Source organism: Lissotriton helveticus, chromosome 1_1 (assembly GCF_964261635.1).
Source record: "Lissotriton helveticus chromosome 1_1, aLisHel1.1, whole genome shotgun sequence".
In the NCBI taxonomy this organism is placed as follows: Eukaryota; Metazoa; Chordata; class Amphibia; order Caudata; family Salamandridae; genus Lissotriton; species Lissotriton helveticus.
Genome location: NC_136057.1, coordinates 401,109,253 through 401,132,349, shown reverse-complemented (window position 1 = coordinate 401,132,349; position 23,097 = coordinate 401,109,253). Strand labels below are relative to the sequence as shown.

The 23,097-nt window shown below is 44.3% G+C and overlaps 1 protein-coding gene across 1 annotated transcript in view; it reads right to left on the bottom strand.

Moving 5' to 3' along the window:
- Positions 1 to 23,097, bottom strand: part of MRPS35 (mitochondrial ribosomal protein S35) — a 303,716-nt gene that overhangs the window by 105,440 nt on the left and 175,179 nt on the right. The window contains exon 6 of the mRNA XM_078673752.1: positions 19,627 to 19,736. Within this exon, the coding sequence (XP_078529878.1) occupies positions 19,627 to 19,736 (110 nt within the window). The remainder of the gene's footprint in view (positions 1 to 19,626; positions 19,737 to 23,097) is intronic.

Here is a 23,097-nt window from a genome sequence, read left to right as displayed (position 1 = left end):
ATATGGCACAAAGGTGGACCTGTGTTCAGTAGAGAGTAATCTTTATCATTAACATTGAAGACTTGAGGTTACCGTGCAATGGCTGCAGTCTACTTAGATTGGATAATGGAATTAGAAGTGGCATAGATAGAATTGAAAAAAGACAGCAAATATGGACATGCTAATTTAAAGAGTCTGCTCCAACGGGCATTGCCTTTTTAATTCACCTCTAACCTCATGCACTAAAATTTGTAACCTTTCATTAATAAGCAGACATAATGGAGGTGACTGCTCTTCTTTGAGAAGGATAACTCACTAGTAACTGCTCATTCCATTTTTACCTGTTAAATGTTATGTTACAGCACTTTATACCGCACGCAGATACTCAACAGAGTGTCCCGGCGCAAGCTTGAGAAGAAAGGGACCTACCGTAACAATGGTAACAGCTGTGACTGCTCTACACAGGATATCTAGAATCATCAAGGTCTACTCATGGCCCTTCAAAGAAAGACATACGCTCCCCCCCCAGCCCCCAAGAAACTTTGAGGAAGTTGGCGATGGCAGGGAGGGTACAGGTTCTTGATGAAAAAGTTGTATGGGGCACCTCCTTTTACACTGGTATGTTGTACTCATACAGGCTGTGAACACTAAACTAATCATCTAAAGAGGATGACTTCAAAAGGCAGTGATTCAACCATAAAATATGATGAAAACCAATAGTCCTCTTTGTCACAAAAACATGGCCACTATAATGGCCTCATGTTAAATAAATAATTGCTGCAAAACTCCTGCTCATCCATTCCTTAGGTTCACTTGCAGAATGACAGTACTCACTGTTGACGGTTGTCCTAAAACGGATAGAGGGCTTACCTACACTGAGCTAAGAGGCACGTTGAAACTTTCTGGTGCCTACGAGTCAAAACTTCATGCCTTCATTTTATAATTGCACATGCAACTTCCCTCAAGACTGATGCCCAAGATTAATGGTGAGTAGGCCCAAATTTGCGAACAGCGCATATTGAAGTTTCGGTTAGAAGAGTGATTTTCATCACACTGCCTTCCTTCACAGTCTCAATGCCAGAAACAAAATTCTTCTCTTTGGAAGCCATGACAGTGAGTCGAAATACATGGAAGTAAGCAAGGCTGTCAAATTAGGAGTTAACTTAGTCTGGTAAAAATTAAGCAGTACGGATATTGTCCAGATCCCTCCCCACCTTCACATTTAGTCTGGTAATTGCTTTCAATCCAACTGTTGACCTGATATAATGTTTGGCAGCCTACTCAGCAAACCCCAAAATACAAGACTGTATTCTCTACTGATGACGGTTAATAAACCAGAAACACGTGTCTAGAGATCAGCACTATCTGCGCCAACCTTGGCGAAACACTCGAAAATATCGGAGCGAGCTACAAGAGACTGCATTTCCCAGAATGCCAGGGGCGAACCTTGCCTGAAAGGTCAGCGGTGTGCTCCCACATCCTGTTGTCTATTTTAAGTACTCCCGTGAGTCATTGAGCTGACAAGCTCGTGGATGAAGCACCTGCGCGCCAGTGAGAGGTCCCGGACCTGATATAATGTTTGGCAGCCTACTCAGCAAACCCCAAAGTACAAGACTGCATTCTCTACTGATGACGGTTAATAAACCAGAAACACGTGTCTAGAGATCAGCACTATCTGCGCCAACCTTGGCGAAACACTCGAAAATATCGGAGCGAGCTACAAGAGACTGCATTTCCCAGAATGCCAGGGGCGAACCTTGCCTGAAAGGTCAGCGGTGTGCTCCCACATCCTGTTGTCTATTTTAAGTACTCCCGTGAGTCATTGAGCTGACAAGCTCGTGGATGAAGCACCTGCGCGCCAGTGAGAGGTCCCGGACCTGATATAATGTTTGGCAGCCTACTCAGCAAACCCCAAAGTACAAGACTGCATTCTCTACTGATGACGGTTAATAAACCAGAAACACGTGTCTAGAGATCAGCACTATCTGCGCCAACCTTGGCGAAACACTCGAAAATATCGGAGCGAGCTACAAGAGACTGCATTTCCCAGAATGCCAGGGGCGAACCTTGCCTGAAAGGTCAGCGGTGTGCTCCCACATCCTGTTGTCCAAGTGTTGTCCCTGCCCTTCCAACTCACACAATGCTATCTTCTCACACAATATTGTCTCAATTCCCATAGCCTACCAGGGAAGAGACGGTATAACAAGGTGAAAGCAAGGTGAGCTGGAAACGCCTGCACAGAGGGCTTCTAGCTCTTCATGGAAGCTCAGAATGTGAAAGCCTGAGAAGCGTTTGTAAGGGTTTTTGGGAGAGGGTAGGAGAGCCTCATCATGCTGTACTGGGCTCCAAGCCCCGCCCATTCCCTTGGCACCTCTCTCTGGAAGGGCAGGGATGGGCTGGAAGGGCAGTGGCTTGTTCAACGTCCTGCTCCTCTCTCACAAGCTGAAAATATTTTAAAGATTGGAGGGCCTGTTGTCAGTTTGAAAGAATGAAAATATCTGCAGCACTTACCAGAGCCTGTTCTCTTTCTTAAGCAGACATTGCAAAGCTTTTTTTGTCAACAATATTTTATTAGCATTTATAATAAGACATGAATAACAATATTGAGCAACTTAACCCTACTACCACCACTCTCCGTTAAGTCCAGTCCCCATTACAGTACGTTTGCAACACATACTTTGCAAATTATATTTTTACCCATTTTCTTCCCCAGAATCACTCTTTTCTAAATCTTTAAGGGAATCTAATAAATAATCCCATGCATAAACGTTTTCAATAGACCCTCTTCCTTTCCTCATATCACTATACAATACTGCACCCTCATTACCCCCCCCCCAACGAACCAACTCCACTTTCCATTTTGCTACCCTAGAACTTGATGGGCATTTGCTGACAGTGCAAGAACATGTAAAAATGTACACCTAAGTGGAGTAGTGTGGCTCACTGGTTAGAGGCAGCAGACCCGAGAGCAGAAGTCGGCCCGGGACCAGGGTTCAATTCCCGACGCGGCAGGGTCGTGGACCTGGGTCAGCGGACTCGATAATTCTCGCCTCGGTGCCTACTCTAATCAGTGGTCCCACTCGGCAACTCTGGGCATTAGCTTGCCTAATCTCCAAAACGGCCCCATCAACGCCGGGGATGTCTGGCTCCACCTTGGGGACTCCCAGCAGGGACCATCCTACAGGGAAAGCCAGGACGGGTTCCCCAGCGTTATACAGCGCCAGGAGACCTCCGGGTAGCAGTGCAAGCTCAAATACATACATACATACATACATACCTAGGGGATGATTATCGGTTGTACAGTGCTGGTGGATGGAAGAGCTGAGGCTGCCACAAGAGGGCACCAGGGCGCCACCCACATTGTTTTTCAATTAAATAAGGGCTTTAAGCCCATGCTGGGTGCTGCTTTAGTACTTAGCTGCCTCTAGCACTTGCTGTGACGACTCAGGCAGCCAGGCACTTTCGAATGGGACACATGCTCAGCATTTCCATTAAAACATTTTTTTTTAAATCCCTATACAGTCTAAGGACTGACCTAGGGACAGCCCTGGCCTGCAATGTTCGGGAGTCTGAAAAGACCTCCCATTCATTACGGCAGCAGAATCATATTTATAAGCAGTCATCTACGGCATAAGCCCTGTATTCCGTGGACTGCCTGTCAATCACTTTCACAGGCTGCAAGTAAACCGCCTTTTTCAACTGGTCACCTGTGATGTGTTGGGCAAGGGTGTTGCTTGTAGCCTGTGAAGGATTGCAGGCATGTGACTCTGGGTCACAGAGTCCTCAGACTCTGTGACATCGAGCCACATGCATGCTATAAACAAATACACTGCGCATGCACAGTATCTGTGTATAGTGAGTATTTACATCTGAGGCAGAGGGGGCACGCTTGGCACTCTCAAGTCTCTCATCCTAGACTGAAACAGCAGCAGCACACCCTCTTGCGGACCTCCGCGTGTGTTCCAGAGCAGGTTTTGCAAGTAATTAGGACCAAGGGGATGGAGGCCTTCCATCATGCCTGCCAGTCTGTGGTTCGTTTTTACTGTTTTTGCAACAATAAAAACCAACCGGAGCCTGGCACAGCAGAGCACACCGAAGCTCACATATTTAAAAGTGCTCCCTTTGTTTGCTTTCATCATGCGTGGGCATTTTACCTTAGGAAATCAGTTTATATCACTATATCATGCATGCCATCCTTCCTGATTCAGGCAGGAGACTACCAATGTCAAGGCTAGTCTCCCGCCTCCTGATCCCTGCATGCAAAAACCCGATTCCTCGGCAGGCTTCAGCCGACAGGGGCTGGTCTTGTGCGACTCGGAGAATGCACTGCCAGCAACCTGATCCTGCAGGCCAGTGAACAATATTTTTATCCAGGGCTCGAGTCGGGGTACCACGTGGGTGGACCGCGTCCCCCCAGCCAAACAGCTAGACTTCACTCTTTGGCCTCTCTGGGACTAGGAGCTCGGCACCTTTCGTGACGTCACTTCCTGGTGTGACGTCACTTCCGGTGACAGCGTCCCCCACTTCTTTTTTTACGACTTGTGCCCTGTTTTTATCATGCTTTCTATGCCAGTCATAGCAATTTTGCTGTGCTCCTGACAGGTAAGGAAAAAAACATATTTGCATTTCTAATATCCGATCCGGCAGCAGCACACTTGCAAGTCCCATACTTTACAATAGTCCCGATTCAGGCCTCAATAGAAGTCAATGGAAGAAATACATTCTCCAGATTTCTGGGGGTGATTTTTTTCCCACTTTCCTCTTCTAAAATATTGGCATGTATGCTATACCGCGAGGCATTTAGAAAAACTGTTAATACATGCCTCTCAATGTAGTGATATAAAGTGTTGCACTAAAGTAAAACGCTCCCGCATGTTAAAAGCATACAAGAGTGCACTTTTCTATGTCAGTTTGTGATGTGTGCAGCCTGAACTGAGATTTTTAAAAGTGCTCTCGTCTCATGTTGTTTAAATTGGCAATGTGTATACACATAAGCGGCGTTCATTTGTGTTCACTGTACCCCTTGTTGTAAGCAGAACGGATATCGCTGAAACACTGACTGTGTTATCCCGCTAGCATAGACCCATGCACACACGTACACGACAGCCATTTTAGGTATCATGGTCTCCCGGTTCACGATCGATCATCAGCCCCTTCCCTGACCCTGCAAGCTTCCCCCATGTACCCTGACTGCCCCCGCTCTCACACGCACAAGTCATGAGCCCTCCCCTCCCGCATGACTCTGTCTCTGAGAAATCGCACCCCGCGCCTGACCAAACCCCTCCTGTCCCTCCATGAATACCCCTCCTTTGATGACCTCTTCCTCTGAACCTAATTGTTTGCACGGACCGCTGGTCATCCCTTAGCCCAAGGATACAGTTTATTGCCCACTACTGTATGCACTCGTCTCTCTTGAAAGAAGCCACTATTGATCATGGCCACCCCACCCCTGAGATTCGATCAGGAGCACACATTCCAACAGAATCAACAGCACACTCAGCTGCATGACAGCCCCCTCCTATTGTATGGAGGATAAGGGCCCCTACTGTAGCCACGTGTTGGAAAATCTTCGTACTTTACAATGTCTTGATTGTAATGAAGGATATGTGTGTGTCATAAACCTGTGTATAAAAGGCGAAGCCTCAGAGAAACTTGTTAGAGCACCTCCCGAAGACACTATGCGAGTGTCCCAAATGACATGCTCTCCTCATGAGTAATAAACTCTGTTCTTGTTTTCCTACTTCCAGTGCCCGTCTCTTCATTTGGTAATTATTTATTATGGGAACGAAGAGTCGCCCTGCACCAGCAGCCTGGGCATCGGGTGCGATATGGGCTGACTTTTCTACAATGTATGCTTTTAACAGGCAGGAGCGTTTCACTTTAGTACATCAGTTTATATCTCTATATTCAGAAGCATTTATTAACAGTTTTAATAAATGTCTCTGAATAAAAGTGATAAAAACTGTGAAACGCTCCCTCCCACGTGTTAAAGAATACAAGAAGCGTCCCTACCCTTTCCAATTTCACCAACCGCTACCGGGACGGAATGACCAATTCCCGCTGCTAAAAAACAGGGCCACACAGAAGAGGCCGCGGTGACATCCTACTGGGGAGTTGTCATTTAGCCGAATGGCAATTGGCTCTATTGTTGAAGACAAAAAAGCAAAAAGCAAACAATTGCGTGAGAACTACTACATCGAAAAGCACTTTGCAGGCGATAGTTTTATGGTTCCAAAAGTATGTAACCAGGAAAAGCCGAAAATCAAACCTTGGGCCATAATGTAAAAGCGACGAGGGCTCTTGGTCTTGTTGACGATAAAGTAATGTCATAGCACTATTAGTGGTGGCCAATAACCTATTTTTCTGTTTAAAAAATATATATTCCACTCTCAGCCACAAGGTGGCAAAACAAGCAAGCATTTAAACTGTCACTTCTAACTACATTGATAGTGAAATTATTGCATTGGTCTAATTGGAGAAAAAGACTCCAGCAAACACCATGTTCAACACGCACTGAAAATGCCAATAGGTCTGGCTTTAAAGGAATGCTGTAAGGCAATGTGAAACACTACAAGTAGGCAGCATAGTAATGGATATGTATTTGCATGGAAGCAAACAACAGTATAATAATATTGGTGTAGGTAAAATGATCAGGTGACCAGGGCTTTAAGTGAGATGAAACAACTGGGAGTTCGTGGAAGGATTGGGGCCCATATAATTAATGGTATGGCTTAAACATATACACTTAAATCGTATAGAGTGTCACCCTACTCTCACATTTTCATAAAATCACAACTGCAACTGGCATACATGACAATTGCTTTGTGCGCTTTGCAGAGAGGCCATGGATTGGATGACCACCTATTCTCAACACCTTTTTGCCCCCAACAGGCACAGAGAGAAACTCGCACTGCCTTCAGCCACAACTTAATTGTGCATCATTATAAATACCTGGATGCGTCTCAATACCAATTGTGCACAAGACAAGAGTAATAGGCTGCCTGAAAAAACAAAAGGAACACAATATCCAGGAAAAAGCAAACACTCATAGTGAATGCAAGATTAGGTAAACCATGCAAAATTTAAGCAAGAACTACATGGTTTACTTTAATGTGTTTTTACACTCATTGTTCAGAAACTGGCTAGTGTTTTTTATTTGAAAAGTTCAGGCCATGATTAGAGGGGCCGAAAGTGACCCATTTCAATGTCCTTTTTAAATTGCTACCGGGTCTGAGAACCGGAGCTACCCGGCTCATTTAAAGCCCTGCAGGTGACAGTGGCACTGTCAACCCGACCTATAAAATCCTGTAAGTGAATGACTGCCCTCTTCCCATCTCTGCTGCTGCAAAAATATCTAGTTATCTGAGACACTTTACCAGCTTCGCAATGTCATGTCGCGCCTGAGTCGTGCCAGAGTCCTGCCCGTCTGCACCCGTCAGCGCTAAGGAAGCGCCGGGCACCAGAGACTCTGCACATTTCATCGACGGTAGTTATGTACTCTAGGGCGGACCTCCTTAGGCTACGGAGCCTTTCTATACCTTGTAAACATGCACCCCTTGACCCACTTTGTGGCCCTTTTCTGTGCCCTTGTGGTAAGCTGTCGCTTCCTCTTCATATTCCAATCTCAGCTCACACGGTGCATCCTTCTTTGGGTGACGCCCCGGTAGTCGCCCCTTTTATAATCTCTCAGTCCCCTTGTGACTTAAAAATCTGGCATCTTAATGTCAGATCTCTGGCCAAGCATCATCAGGCCATTTTAGACTTGCTATCTGATGAGACTCCCGATATTTTCTTCATGACCGAGACATGTTAGCATGATGAGGTCATGGCTGTGCCAAATCTAGCACTCCCCTCGGAATATTCTATTTTCACGCACAATCGAAACTCAAGGGGAGGGGGGGATTGCTGTGGCAATTAAATCATGCTACCCCTGTACCTGGAAAATTCTGGACATAGTTGGCTGTGAAAGTGCATATTTTTGCATCACGATCAGCCATCATTTCACTATGTCTGGTTTGCTGATTTATAGACCACCAGGCAGTGATGTGTCTTTTAGGAAAGCTCTCCCAGAATTCGCAAGCTCTCTTGCACTGGGGTCGGCTAATTTCAGCATTATCGGGGACTTAAATCTTCATTTTGACACTCCCCACACCCCAGCGATTAGTAGCATTCTCGCGGACCTGGAGGCACTCCAGTTTTCCCAGTTGGTCACTCACCCTACTCACGGGGGCGGGGGGGGGGGGCATATTCTGGACCCGATATTCACAAACTTGACTGTGGCTAAGGTCCTCCTGCCAAGAACTATAGCTTGGACTGATCATCATCTGATAGAGCTTCATGTCACGATCAAGGATCGTTCTTTTAAAGTATCAGATAGAGTCATTCTTAGGCATCCCTGGAAGAAACTTAAATTAGCTGACTTCCATCATCTCCTCGGTGGTCTCCCGTTAGGCTCCTTTGAGGGTGTCGAGTCTGGCTATGACCTTTTTTGTGAATGGGTCACTAAAGCCCTTGACTCCTTGATTCCTGCAGCTTGGAGCAAGAGTCGCTTGTTAGAACCTAGCCCTTGGTATAATGACTCTCTTCGGCTTTTAAAGATAACGTGTAAGCAAGCAGAAAGAGCTTGGCGTAAGACCTATGAGGCTGGGCAAAAAACCTATTATTTAGCAAAAGTTAAGAGCTATCATAGAGGTATTTGTAGGGCGCGGGCAGCCTACTACTCTCATGAATTCAATATTAGCTCTAATCCCACGAAATTGATCTTCAAAGTGTTAAAAGATCTTATGGCCAACAGAGTACCTGTGGCCGAGATCTGTTCACTTTCACATTGTGAAGATCTTGCGGCCTTCTTCGTGGAAAAAGTGTCTAATATATATCGCTCTTTCCTTAGTACTAGTCTGACAATGGAGGATCAGTGCTCCATTCCTAGTGCTAACCTGGCCCTCTCCACACTCCCTGACTTATCGGAGGAGGAGTTTGACAAGCTGGTAGCCAAAGTCAAATCCGGGTCTCCTGCGGATCCCCTTAGACCAGCGCAATTTAAAGAATCAGCCTCACTATGCCTACCCCCTATACGCCAACTTATAAATTTATCTTTTTCCTCGGGCATAATTCCTCCCAAATGGAAACAAGCTTATGTCACTCCCATCTTGAAAAAACCTGCACTGGACCCTCTCAAACTGGAGAACTATCGACCCATCTCCCGTCTCCCTTGGGTCGCGAAGGTAGCAGAAGCCCATGTTAATGGCATTCTGGCTAACCATCTTCAGTCTGCTAACATTCTGGACCCTTCGCAGAATGGTTTTCGTGCTGGTCACAGTACCGAGACCGCACTTCTCTCCATGACAGAACATCTGCGCTCCGTGTTGGACTCGGGTCAAACTGCGGCACTGGTATTACTCGACCTCAGTGCCGCGTTCGACACTGTATCGCACGCAATACTTCTGCAGCGGTTGGGAGAAGCAGGTGTTAATGGTGTGGCACTTGACTGGTTTCGGTCGTTTCTTACCGATCGCACCTTTAGGGTCGCTACGCCACCATTCGAGTCGAAACCCTATACCATTGACCAGGGAGTCCCGCAGGGTTCGGCACTTAACCCCACTTTGTTTAATCTTTATGTGCAGCCGCTGGCTGCTGTCGCCAAGTGTTGGGACCGGACTATGGTCTCTTACGCTGACGACACGCAGCTGGCGGTCGCACTTAGTGGGGATTCCGACCCTGAGGCTACCTGGTTTCGAGAGGGTCTCAGTGCAGTGGCAGGATGGATGACGGCCAATTGCTTACAGCTTAACGCTAAAAAGACCGAGGTCTTGATCGTGGGCAAGCAGAGCAATCTTTGGGGCGACAAATGGTGGCCGTTAGAACTGGGCCCTATCCCCACTCCGGCAGCTGAGGTGAAAAATTTGGGGGTGTGGCTAGACCCCTCCCTCAGCTTTTCCATCCATACAAAAAAAGTAGCAGCCACCTGCTTTGAGATTTTACGTGGTCTTAGGCCGATTCTGAAATTTTTTGACGCCCCTACTCGACAGCTGATAATTCAGGCTGCCATACTATCTAGACTCGATTATGCGAGCTCACTTTTGCTCGGAGCTAACCTGGCGTAAATTACCAGGCTGCAGCGCGTTCAGAACGCGGCTGCCAGGGCTCTGGTTGGCCTTCCTAGATTTTGTTCGGCCAAAGAAACTATCCGTAAGCTTCACTGGCTACCCCCGATTCAGAGGATTGAATTCAAGACTTTATGTCTATCTTTTAAAAATTTGAAACAATCTTCGCCTCAGATACCGGAGCATCTTATTACTCCTTATGCTCCTCCTCGGCAGCTGAGGTCATTTGGGCAAAATTTGGCCGTTGTTCCACGTTTTAAGAGAAGTAGAGCAGGTGGTCGTTCTTTTAGTGTGTTGGCACCCAAGCTGTGGAACTCTCTTCCTGCCCATATTCGCGCCCTGGATGAGTTACTGGCATTTAGGAGAGCCGTTAAGACCTTCATCTTTCCCATTGGTTCTTAGGGTTTCTCTGCTTGGTTTCTTTTTTCGCCCTGACTGAGTTGTGTTTCTTTTCCAGATACAGCGCCGGGATGCCCCTTTGCTGGGGCAGCTGTGCGCTTTAAAAATTGAAATAACATAACATGTGTGTGGCCCTGAAAGGTCAAGCTCGGCATCTAGATAAATAAACAAAATGATCACAGCTGTGTGAAGGGCAAGCACTTCTGTTGTGGAAGCACACAACTTCAGCTCAATAAAAACATGTACTCCAGTTTACCAACATATGGGCGGATCCAAAGCCCCTCTCTAGCGATGTGCCATAATTGTCTGGCGATAGCTGCGCTGTCCAGCCAGACCACAACGGAACTGTCATGGTCACTAACAGCTACAACATGAACATATTTTAGTATAAAATGATTTTTCTGGCTAAAACGCATACGTGCTTATGATGCATAGTGATATTTGAAGCTGGCGACCTCCATTTTTGAGCAGCAATCATTTGTATTCACAGACTGAATTTTTATGGTGCTACCACCTCAGAGCAGACAATATGGGTTTTGCTTGGACAAACTCAGTTTGAACCCTTGCTCTTAATGTCAATGATAACACTAATACAAACACACCTGCACCAGAAAGGTCATAACTTCAGTTTCTTTGCCGCTGAATGAATCTTTTGTGGAGTGACTACTGTGCACATGCTCATCATACTATGTTGCTCTTAAAATTTCTAAAGACCGTAACTATGCACAGGCTTTGAAAGTCTCTGTCCTCTGGCAACAGTGTGTGTAAGTCAATAGACGGGCTATCCTTCCATGTTATGATTGTTTAAAGGGCTAACTGAAGCCAAAAACCATTGGAGGTTTCTAATACTGGAAAACTAAGATGCCTGTTGTTTGTCACGAAACGCAAGATAAAAGGGGCCTGAAGAAGCAATGAGCTTTTCAACACTGCACTGCTATTAATGTTACATGCCCGAACTCAACATATCAGTTGTACTCTGGCCTCCATCCCCACAAAATGGACACAGGCATACAATGACGGTACAAGACATCACCCCCAGGCCTCTGAATGGAGACTGGGAGGTACAACATTAGACGTCCTACAACGCCCCGCTTCCAGGTACTGAGCGATCACAGACTTCATCGTCTCACAAGAAGCTACCATCCTGGAGACTTCAAGATGCACTCATAAAGCAGGGGTAGTCTAGTGATTTGATGGCGTATGGCCATAAAAGCATACGTAAAAGCATTGTTTTGCTTTCCAAAAACAGGCTTACGAGGACGGTCAGTTTCAGAGCCACTGCAGACATTGGAAGGTACTTGAATTTAGGTGAAAGGGTCGGGTTCAGTTTTGGAGGAATTCTTCTTCTATGGTTCTAAACAATGTTTGGAGTACATTGAGTCTATGGTTTGATGCACTATGTCTGAGACACAACCTTTGCATTTATGAATGAGATTGTGGAAAGAAAGGATGATTGCTAAGCTTTAATGGAATATAGCCATTTAATCCTCTTTCTGTTTCTCAGGGTTAGGGACTGTTATCACTGCTCTGATTCCCAGTCAAGTAACTGGAGTTACATACAAAAAAAACGGTATTTTCAAGATTGTTTAAGGTAATAACCAACATATCAGAAAGCTAAGTAAACTACAGTGTTCTGCTGAAGTTCTTTATTTCCTCTATTTTCGTTGTAACCCTTCTTTTAGTCACTGTTCGCTATGACACAAGCAGCAGAGCACCAGGCATTTCACTAAAAAACATGCGTGAAAGGTTCAAATAGCACCAAATGACATTAAGGTTAAGAAACAACACAATACACTTCCAAACCAATTTAGAAAAATAAGAAAGCATTTTAGTAAGAGACAATACACAAAAATTGTCATAATTGGATCAACGGACCCCAGATATTGGAATCTATGTAAAAATGCTCGAAACCTGGGTTTTTGTCCAGTAGCTCTTTGTTTCGCTTTTACCTTTGCCCTTACTGCCTTGCTTAGAGCCAGGACACTCTTCTGAGTAGCTGTGCGCTCAATAAATCCTATTAACATAACATAATTTGCCTTTAAGTACACAGTATATAGTACCAAGTGTACACGGGGCCTGTAAATAAATGCAGTGGTACCGCAGGACTCATTCTGCCATCCACTGCAAAGCATTGATTCAGGCCTGTCATTGTAGCCTGCCTATGTAGTGTTAAAATGCAAATTCACACTGTCAACATAACACCTTTCTGATAGGCTTAACCTCTTCGCTGCACGGCAAATTCCGCCGCGGTGCATGGGGGGGGGGGGGGGGGGGGGGGGGGGGGGCGTGGAGCTCGGGTACCCAGGACGGCTCCCGGCCGCCATGAGTCACAGTAGGAGTATGCTCATGATGGCCGTCTAAACTCTGCCCGGCAGCCGTCCAAACTCCGCCCACTGATAAAGTCTCCCGCACAGGCGGGAAATTAACCGCGCATGGGCAGAGCGGCAACGTTCGGACGGCTCCCGGCTGTCATGAGCACATGCCTACTGTGACTCATGACGGCCGGGAGCCGTCCTGAGCATGGAAGGTGTTAAACCTTCCTTTTAAAAATGATTAAGTCCTCCTTAAGTAGGACATAATGATCAAAAAGAAGGGTGCATGTATTTAAAAGCAAGTCATGTACAAGCTTAATATTAAACATGTCTTTATAGGAAAAAGGCCCTAAAAGCTACTTTCACTGTAGTAAGGCAGGCCGTTCGTAGGAAAGAACTAGGATACATTATTACGTTTAATAAACGTTATCTCTGGCTAGGAAACAGCTATCGAGTTAATTTTTCAGGCTTTTTGAAATATTTATTACAAGTTCAATCCACTGCTGAAGTCAGAATTTAAATATATATTTTGGGAGATTACTTTAGAAAGTTTCCTTTGTCCTGCCTGAAGTCCCTAGAGACTAAATCTGTATTTTGCTACCCCACTTTTGGCAGAAACTAATTAGCATTTAAATTGGTGTACATTAGGTGGGAACTTTCTCCCAGGAGCAAATAATAGGCTGACCTGAATGGGCAGCAATGACTGACCTAAAACTGCCAGAATAAGCAGGGTAGGGCTGTGAGGTTAATTTTTGACATTAAAGTATCAAATTCAGTTTGAATGTCACATCTGCTTGACAGGTTTGCTGTTTTTTTCATATGACACTTGGGGCACACTTTAAAGAGGTCTCCCCTGTCAAAGGCAAATGTAAGCTGATACTTGGACAGGGTCCTTTTTTTGTCCCCCTAACCAGACAGGTCCCAATCACAGTGGGTCTCATTTTGGTATTCTCCTGTCAAACCCTTTTTTGACAGGTCTGTTGGGTTTACATATAACATTTGGGGCACACTTCATAGGAGGGCAACAGGATCCTAAAACAATCAATGTGTATCCACTGCCTGGTTGCTGAAAACTCAGCTTTTGTTCTACAAGACTTCTGTCTTTGAAGTTGTTGTGGGTACAGGACCGGCCTCAAACTAAATTTTAGTGTTAGATGTAGGAGGACATTAGGATTTTTTTTAAACTAGTTTTCATTTCAGGATACACTTAGCAGCAATATACAGTACAAGTATATATCTCATATATATAGTACATAATTGTAAACCTGACAGTTGTATGCCAAAGCATGTACTACAGTCAAAATGCTAAAAAGAAAAGCTACACATCCCTATTTTAGCTAAATAAGTAACAGCAATACAGTCGTCAATAAACACATGGACACTAGGATTACCATAGTACACCCTGCTCACATACCCCCAGCGCCCAACTTTAGCATGACCAAAGACTTCGGTCATTTTTAAAATGTCCGAAGTGGTTAAGATTAGCCCTGGATACCTTTACCCCATTTGTTAGGGTATCACAAGGAGTCATTCCAACCCACTAGTTCATGCCTGGCTTAAATGTGACATATCCAGGGAGCCTATTCAGAATGCTCCTGGACCAGTGGTAGATGAGAGGAGGACTGAACGTGTTGTCTGCAACCGGAGAAGAACGCTGGAGGACTGGACCGTCGCGCTCTCTTGTACCCAGGAACAGAGAAGTGGACTGCAAAGATAAAAGGCTAACAACCTGTGAAAGCTACAGAGGCACAACAAGCTACAAGAAGCCTTTCAAGCAACTGCACAGCTTATCAGTGGCAACTACACCTGGACTGGACTCTGCCTTAGACCCTGTGAGTCTCTAAGTGCCTCCTCCAAGGTCCCGGGGTGCTTCAGAAGTGTACACCTGTGGTGGATTAGGACTTAAAGACTAAAGTCAGATGTTAAAATGTTTTGCCCAGGACAAACCTAGTTGGTGTATCTGACTAGCACTCCATCACGGTCAGTGTCAACTTGCGCCTACGTCTAGTCTACCACAACAATTGATTGTTATTAGCATTGTTTACTTCTTCTGGCAATATTCCTACTTAAAACTTTAAGAATTCATATCTCCGGTTTCCCTTGGAGTTTTGTCATTTTGTTTATTATATTTTACTCTATTTTTCTAATGTGTTTTGGGATTTTGTTATTGTTTTGCATTTTGACTTTATCACAGGTTTAGAGTTGCATAAATACTTTACACATTGCCCACAAGTTAAGCCTGTCTACTCTGTCCCATAGCTACTAGGGGGTTGAGCTCAGGTTTATTTAGTAACTTTAGCGGTTCACCCTAGTAAGGACTGTCTTTATTATTTGAGGTGAGCACTGAATGGCATGTCCATTTAAGAGGCGTGCAAGTCCTAAGAGAATCCCACAGATCTCATTCAAGTGTGATGCTGAAGCATCCTGCTATTGCTGTTTGTCTTGCCCAGTACTCCACGCCATCCTCATCTTCTTAGGAAATTTCATGTTCAGGCAGCAAATATTACAAATGGCTTACCCTGGTAAACCAGTTCAGGCTTGTGGGGACGAATTCTTTGTGAGGTCTGACTTTTGTCGGGAGACTGTTGAAGTAGATGGCGCCTATGGGAAGTGATTTATGTTTTTCAGACATTGTGTGCGACAGTCTCCTTACTGGAAACAGCGAGTTTAAAGATCTTTTGGAAAGGCTAGACAATATCCTGCCATGATCCGGTAAAGGTGCAAGATTTGTTTAAACAATGGGGCGGGGAAAGCACTGAATTAATTATTTTCTTGTCGGTTCACCTTTTTTTCTAAAAATGTAAGAGAATAGCAGCACACTGCTTTTTGTGACATGAGCTTATCCTTCTTGAATTTTACTACTTTGGGTTCAGGACTAACTAATGTATCACAAGCTTGTGGAAATGGTATTTCATATAGCTAAGTTTGGCATTGGGTTTTGTGTTTTCTTCTTCATTTTTCTTATGGGGCTTCAGGTGACAATTATCTATAGTTAGCATTCCAGCTAATGGCCAGGGGGTGGGGGGCTGCTATCAGTTGTGCCATTAACCATCCATCTGATGGGGGTCTATGGTGTGCACCCCCACCGCTGGGTCCAAGATTCACTGGGCAAAGTGAGACAGGGATGGGATTGGGTGCTGGGGGACCTTGAAAAGGTAAAGATGTGGCACTCCCTGAATTGCATGTACTAATCATTATACTGTGCGTAGAGAAAAACATATTTCCTTATTAATAGATGACATTTCTGGTACTCATACTCAGGAGGTGCCAATTCTCTATTGGAATTTCAATGGCCTGACCTCTGCAGCCGAGATAAGATATGTTAGGGAGGAGGAAGTATACTGAAGCCCCAGCTCTTGTGTTCTGGAGACTCATTTTACATCCCGTAAAATACATAAAATAAACAGCATTGGTTATCACACTTTTTGCAACAAATGGAATAGGTGCTCCTCAAAAGGGGTTGGCTTTAATATCAAAGGGAAGGAGTGGCAATATTATCGGGCTCACGCGGATAGTTTGGGGAGGTGGCTAGATCGCTCACATAGGAACTCGAAGGATTCAGGTGACAGTGTGCGTAATTTATGCAACCAATACGGATGACCCTGCCATGTACAATTTTTTTCTGGGGGAGCTCAATACATGGCCGGTGCCTATAATTATGTGTGGGGACTTTAATCTGGCTCTTCGATCTGGAGTAGACTCAAATACTTTGTGCCCGCTGAGTCACTGGTGTATGAGAAACTGCAGGGCAGCCTTAAGGCTGAGTCTTACGCTATGGGCGATGTATGGCAAACTCACATGGAGAGCGAGCCTGGTTTCACATTTTATTTAGCACCCCATCACTCCTCTTCTTGTATAGAAATGTTTTTCGTGAGTTATAGTATTTTACCATCATTAGCAGTTAAACCTAACCCGGTATTTTTTCAGGCCATAATTCGCTCTGATTATTACTTGAAAAAAGTAAATTGGTTAATATTAAAGCATTGCGTAGGTGTACCTTTGATCGTAAACTACTAGATGTTGAGTATATTAATTATTTGGGCTCCGGCCTGAAGCACTTTATCCGTGTCAATAAAGGGTCGGCTAATCCCATTATGATTTGGGATGCTCTTAAAGCTTTTGTTAGAGGACAGACCCCTAGCTTTGTTATTTATACGAGAAAACTGAACAGGCTGCAGAGTTCAAGATGCAAGAGGAGCTCCTTCACATAGAATTCAAGCATTCACTCCTGCTCCAGTCCAATAAGGATCCTAAATACTGTACTTAGCTAAATTTAGGTTTGTCATGTTTTGAGAACAGCGAAGAGATGGGAAAACTTTCGCCATTTCAGCTGAAGGGCAAGAATTGTAAAAATCTAGTACCAAGCATAAGAGATGAGAGGGGTAATATAACTAATGGACATTCACCAATCCTTTCAGTCTCCATCAGTTCTATTCTAGTTTGTACAAGGATGATTTCCAGGCATCTAAGGCCATGATAGATCACTATCTTCATGCCATTGGACTTAACAGGCTTACTAACATGAAGAGGGCCAACATGGACATTCCAATAATGGGCGAAGAGGTCATAAAAGCCATTTCTCAATTAGCTTAAGGTAAAACGGCTGGATCGGACGCTATCCCAGCTGAGTTTTATTAACATTTTCGAAATATTATTGGTCAACTAGTTCTGGAATTGGTCAACACCCCGGCTTTTTAAAATTCTGTACCACCTTTATGGGGCAGGATATACATTGCTATGTTTGTTAAAAAAAAAAACAAAGACCCGCTAAAATGTGGTTTGTATCACCCTATATCACTAATCAACTGTGATTCCAAAATCTACATGCACATATTGGTCAATCTCCTGGCTGAGGTTATAGGATCATTAGTCAACACCACACAGCATAGATTTATTCCTTCGCAAGATACCACCTCTCATATTAACCTGCCCATATTTGTACTTAATGTGGCAATTGAGTCTAAAACACTAGGTGGGGCGATACTACTGGATGCTGAAAAAGTGCTCAATAGGGTCCCCATGAAAAATATTTGGGCAGTCATGTCTGTGATGGAGGTTGGCTTGGGATTTATTATACCGAGCCAGAGATTGTATACATCGTTAACACCCAGGAGGGTTTTCTGATGTCATTCAAATTAGATGGGGTACGAGACAGGGATGCACCCTCTCCCCGCTTCTTTTTGCCCTATATTTGGACCCGTATATTCAGGTACTTAAAAAGTAAGCTTTTATCCCACTTTGGAGTTAACATAACTGGGAGGGGAAACTTCTGGCATACGCTGACACTGCGCTTCTAACCTCTTCTCCCCAGAAAGCTCTCCCTGCATAGAGGAAGCCACATGTTGTTTGGCCAAGTTTCGGGCATAGGTTAAATGCAGATAAGACTGGGGATGTTGCCAATGACATTTCAGTGGGGTGCTATCCTCGATATGTCATGTCAGATATATATGTTGTCATCCAAATTTTCATTAATATGGATGCTATTATTATTCTCAATTATGAAGCCCTGTACAGTGTCTCTCTAAGCACCTTCAGGAAATTGGGCAGATTACACCTTGGGTTAATCAGTAGGTGTAACATCATTAAGATGGTAATTCTTCAACGTTATCTATATCAGTTCTGGTGTATTCCTCTGTATCTATTTAAGAGCTTCTTAAAAAAAGAGCTGAAAGCATCTGGCAGCATTTGGTGTGGCAATATGAGAAACTGTGTTGTGAAATAAGATACCTGCAACTTCCTCGCAGTGAGGGTAGCCTAGGGCTACCATCTCTTTGGCTTTATTTTTTATCTGCATTTATTTCAAGACTCTCCGTAGTAGTTGGGGCAGGTCTATGGCACTTGGTAGGCTTATTTCCAGAATACCAGATCTTCACACGGATGGTCATAACTGATAAGGGCCTCATTGACACAGCTTATTTCAAACACACTAAAATTAAGACTCTTGGTTTATCATATGGTCTGGCAGAATATTTGATCCATCTGCCATATTGCTGTCTTCCATCAGTTTACATCTCTTAGTAATAATCCTAACCTACCGAAGCCCTTTTTAGGATACCACCACACCTACTCACCGTCTTTGACGGTTTAGAAAATTAAATATACGCAGAATAATACATTACAAAAAAGGAAAATTGAAGGCTTTAAAACGCTATGCAAAGGTGTAGGAATTTGAAACTGGAAGGTAAAATTTAAGTTGGTATCCTTATCTTCATTTGTCAGAGCAGAGCGAATGAATTTAGCATGAACTGGATGCCTCAGTTGAAAAAGAACTGGTATGCGTTGACAAAAAGAGCAGACTACGATTAAAAAAAACGAGAAAAATGATCGGGTAGTCTAGCAGATCACTTTGTCTTTTAAAAATAAAAAGATTTTTTTGAAAACTCAGATTGAAATTAAATTAACATTTTGATGTTTGTATATTTCTTATTTGTGAATGAAATAAAATACTTCATAATTTGTGTATTTGTTTGCGGTAGACTAGTTTCTATATTTGTATGCATTATTTTCCGGTTCAAAACGTAGAAATTGTTTACATAGGGGTCCCAGGCTTCCAACAGTGATTCAGTGGGGGTCCACAGAAGGCAAAAGGTTAAGAAGCGCTGATTTAGAGAATCATTAAAGTCACAAATAACTTGGCACATCTTAGGTAACAGATACTCCTGTGTATACACCAACAGACCATGGTTAATGTCACTTGCAAGCTGAACCAATTACAATGAAAAGGAATCAGGAGGTTTAAGCATTTAACAATTTAAGAATTGACAGCAGTGTCGCATGCCAGTGCTGACCCAGAGGGCACCATGTGCAGCCCGTTCTCTCTTGGATTACCATACCTGTCTGCTGTGATGGTAAGTGTATCTGTGCCCTTGCAGTACCGCTCTCCTACAAGTTTAATGAGTTTTTTTCTGGCATGGTCGTCCAAGTTCAGGTTGGAAAGTTTAACCTTAGGAAGGAAGAACAGAGAATAATGGCTTGATTGCCAGTAATAAACCGGTCTTAGAAAATACAGCCCTGCAAATGGGTTCTCACTTGTCTCAAGTTATGTGCAAGCAACAAACAATGCAACGGGTAGATACGGTCTCTTTTTATTAAAAACAGACAAACTCTAAACTTCCCCATATGGCATTCTGACAATTCCAGAAATATGATTTTTTTCCCCAGAAACGGAGCTACCTCGCCCTGACCTAGTACGTGCGAAAGTACAGTCAAAAAACTGTTTCAGGGCGTGGAGTTGAGTACAAGTTTTCATTTAATTGCCATAATCACATTGGAAATGTAAGTCCCACAATGACGTTAAAAGTGCAGAGCGCTCAGGCCACAATAATGAAGGCTTCCTCGCATTTATTACAAGGGGTCTCACCCGTGATCAGGCCAGTGAGTGAGAAGACACACCAGTGGACATGCCAGCCTATCCTGCACCGATGTTCTGAACTAGCTGTTCGGAGTATTTCTTTCATGTTTGATGGGCCGGCAATGTGTGATGACTTGCTATTCTATTCAGTGCCTATTGGCCACTTAGGAGGATCTCTCGAGGAGGAAGAAAAAGCTACTTACCACCGGCCCTCCCACCTCCCTGGAACAATTAACAAGGAATGTGTAATTTCATACCATAATCCTCCCTTTTTACTGTAAAAATGAATGAAATGAACTGACCAAACTGTCCAGTCAAGCATTATGGGAGGATGGTGATTCTTTAAAGGCGCAGTGACATTTTTCACCCAATATCAGAGCAGCCTAACATTACTGTGCTGTTCCTTTCTTTTCAACAAAAATGTTTGCTAAAGATGTTCATAGTCACTTTTCATTACATTAGCAACTGGTTAGATATAATTGGCATTTCTACACGTGTGTGTGTACATTATGGCACTCCAATGAAGCAAACACCAATATAATGTGGTGAACAAACAAATTGTTTTTCAGGGGCGGCTTCTCCGTTATAGGGGTGGAGTGTCAATCCCCTGCTGAAAGCCAGGAGACACAAACGAGATTTTTTTTTTTATAATAAAACTATTATCATTTTATTTTTCATCCTGCAGGCTGCCAGACAAGCCGAGGGAGGGGCTGGGCCATCCATACTACCACTGTCGCACCAGGGGGCAGTGGTGGCAACTGCTAAGTGTGCATAACTGATTGGATGGCCGTCTGTGGCCGGCAAAACTGTCATGCGCACTTAGCCTTTCTCCAACCCCAGCTGGGTTGTACAGCCGGGTGGATAGCTAACACAGCATCCCAGTCTCTGTTGAGCACCGAACCATGGCCCTCGAGCAATCCCAGAACTTTTCTCATGCTGGGAATACTATTCCGATCATGAGAGCAGCATTGTGATTGGCATCTGGGAGCCTGTGCAGCAGTTCATGGACATCTGGGAGGACAGGATTGGGAGCAAGGTGGCGGCCGGAGCGACAGGTAAGTGTAATTATATATATTTTTTATTTTGTCTTCCGTGAAGTTTTACGTTTGTATTCCTCTTCCCACAGCTTCACAATGCTGCATCATCATCATCTTGCTGGCAGCCAATCTGAGCCTTCACTCCCGCAGGAGTATGTCTTCCATGTAGAGCAAAGTGGTCCAAGGGGGAAAAAAAGCTCCCTGGATCAACCAGAATGCTCTATTTTTTTAGAGTGAGTTCAAAGGACTCTTGCGAGAATAGCTGAAACCCAACCGTCCAGATATAAAAATATTTTTGGAGCTTAGTTTCTCAAAAACTACCGAACAGAATTACACCAAATCACAAAAAGCACAATCTGTGAACGAATATCTAGCTTCCTGCCAAATGTGCCATAATTTCGTTCAGCAGTGTTTGTAGCAGCGCTGCCTAAAATAAGTCTATGGGGATTTTGCGTTTTGGGACTGCCCCCGCTTGACGGTTCGCCCTGAAACAAGCTAGTTAAAAAGTAGCACCGTTTTGGAACGTTTTGTCAAACAAGGCCAAAGATATTAGCAAAACAAAAAAGGCATTTCCCATGTAAACGCTAAAGAAACATTTCCTAGCTATCGTAATGGAAACATTTCAATTCTATTATGTTAATTTAACTATAACTATCCATAAATTCACCAGTTATAGTTACTGAGCTAATGATAACTTGGACCTCCACCATGCACTGCTCATGACTTCACATATTACATCACTAATGACATGTTCAATGCCATCAATGATGACATTATCCAACATGTTGCTGTTTAAACTACGCTATAAACCAGTACAGCGTTTCAGATAGGACTTTAACCTTTGTATTTTTTCAGTTAATTTCTGTTTTTTTCTTGTTTAAAGTAAGATCTTATTACCTTAGTTATCTATAACCTGACTTTAAACTTTCATATTTCTCAGTTAAGTTGAGATTTTTTTTGTTCATATTCATATTTACCCAACTTCCTCAATGAGTACCCCATTTGAACATCCATAGTAGGGAGTTGGTCACAGTGCCTAGACAAAGGGCCTAGACCAACCCCACGCAGGCGGCTATCTCTGTGCAGTGGCGAGCAAAAATCTCTTTGGCCACCAATCTCCAGCCACGCAGGCCTTTGCTTGCATGTGGCGTGGTGTTGGCTGCAGGGCCTGACCTTTCGACCAGCACCCTGCCGGCAGCCAAACCCTTGCTACACCAGACCATGTCTTTTTCTTCAGTTGTGTGGTAATCCCACAGGAGTACCACAGGGGGAGGTGCGTAGCCGTGGGTCCTGTGAAACCTCGCTTGTGGGTCCAGCAAGAGTACCACGGGACCAATGGGCAGAAATTCTGAGACCTCACCCTCCTCCACAATAAAGGCCAAGGACCATGGGGTCAGGATACCCTTACCCTATCCCATTAGATCCTAATTTGTTACTCAAAATTCGAGATATAGGGACCAAGTCCCCATATCTTTTAGTGGCAGTCACAACATTTCTCTCAATGTTGATGCCAGCCAATCATCTTGTTAGAGCGAGAGAGTGCCAGTCCTCCGGTACAGAAACGGCCGACCGGAAAAAAGCCCTTCCGGCCATCAGAACCTATTTTTTAAAGATATATGCGAAACTAAATGTAAATTGATACTTGTATAGCGCACTACTCACCCGCAAGGGTCTCAAGGCGCTTTTATGAATACCGCTGTGGAACCCATCCTGGCTTTCCCTGTGAGGTGTCCACTCCTGGGCACCCCCAAGGTGGAGGCCAGGCATCCTTAGCGTTGTGGGGGCCGTTGTGGAGATTAAGCAAGCTATTGCCCAGAGTTGCAGAGTGTGACTCCATGATTGGAATAGGCACCGAGGCGAGAATTATCAGGTCCGTGGAATTTTTTAGCCCAAGACCCGCCGAGGCGGGGAATTGA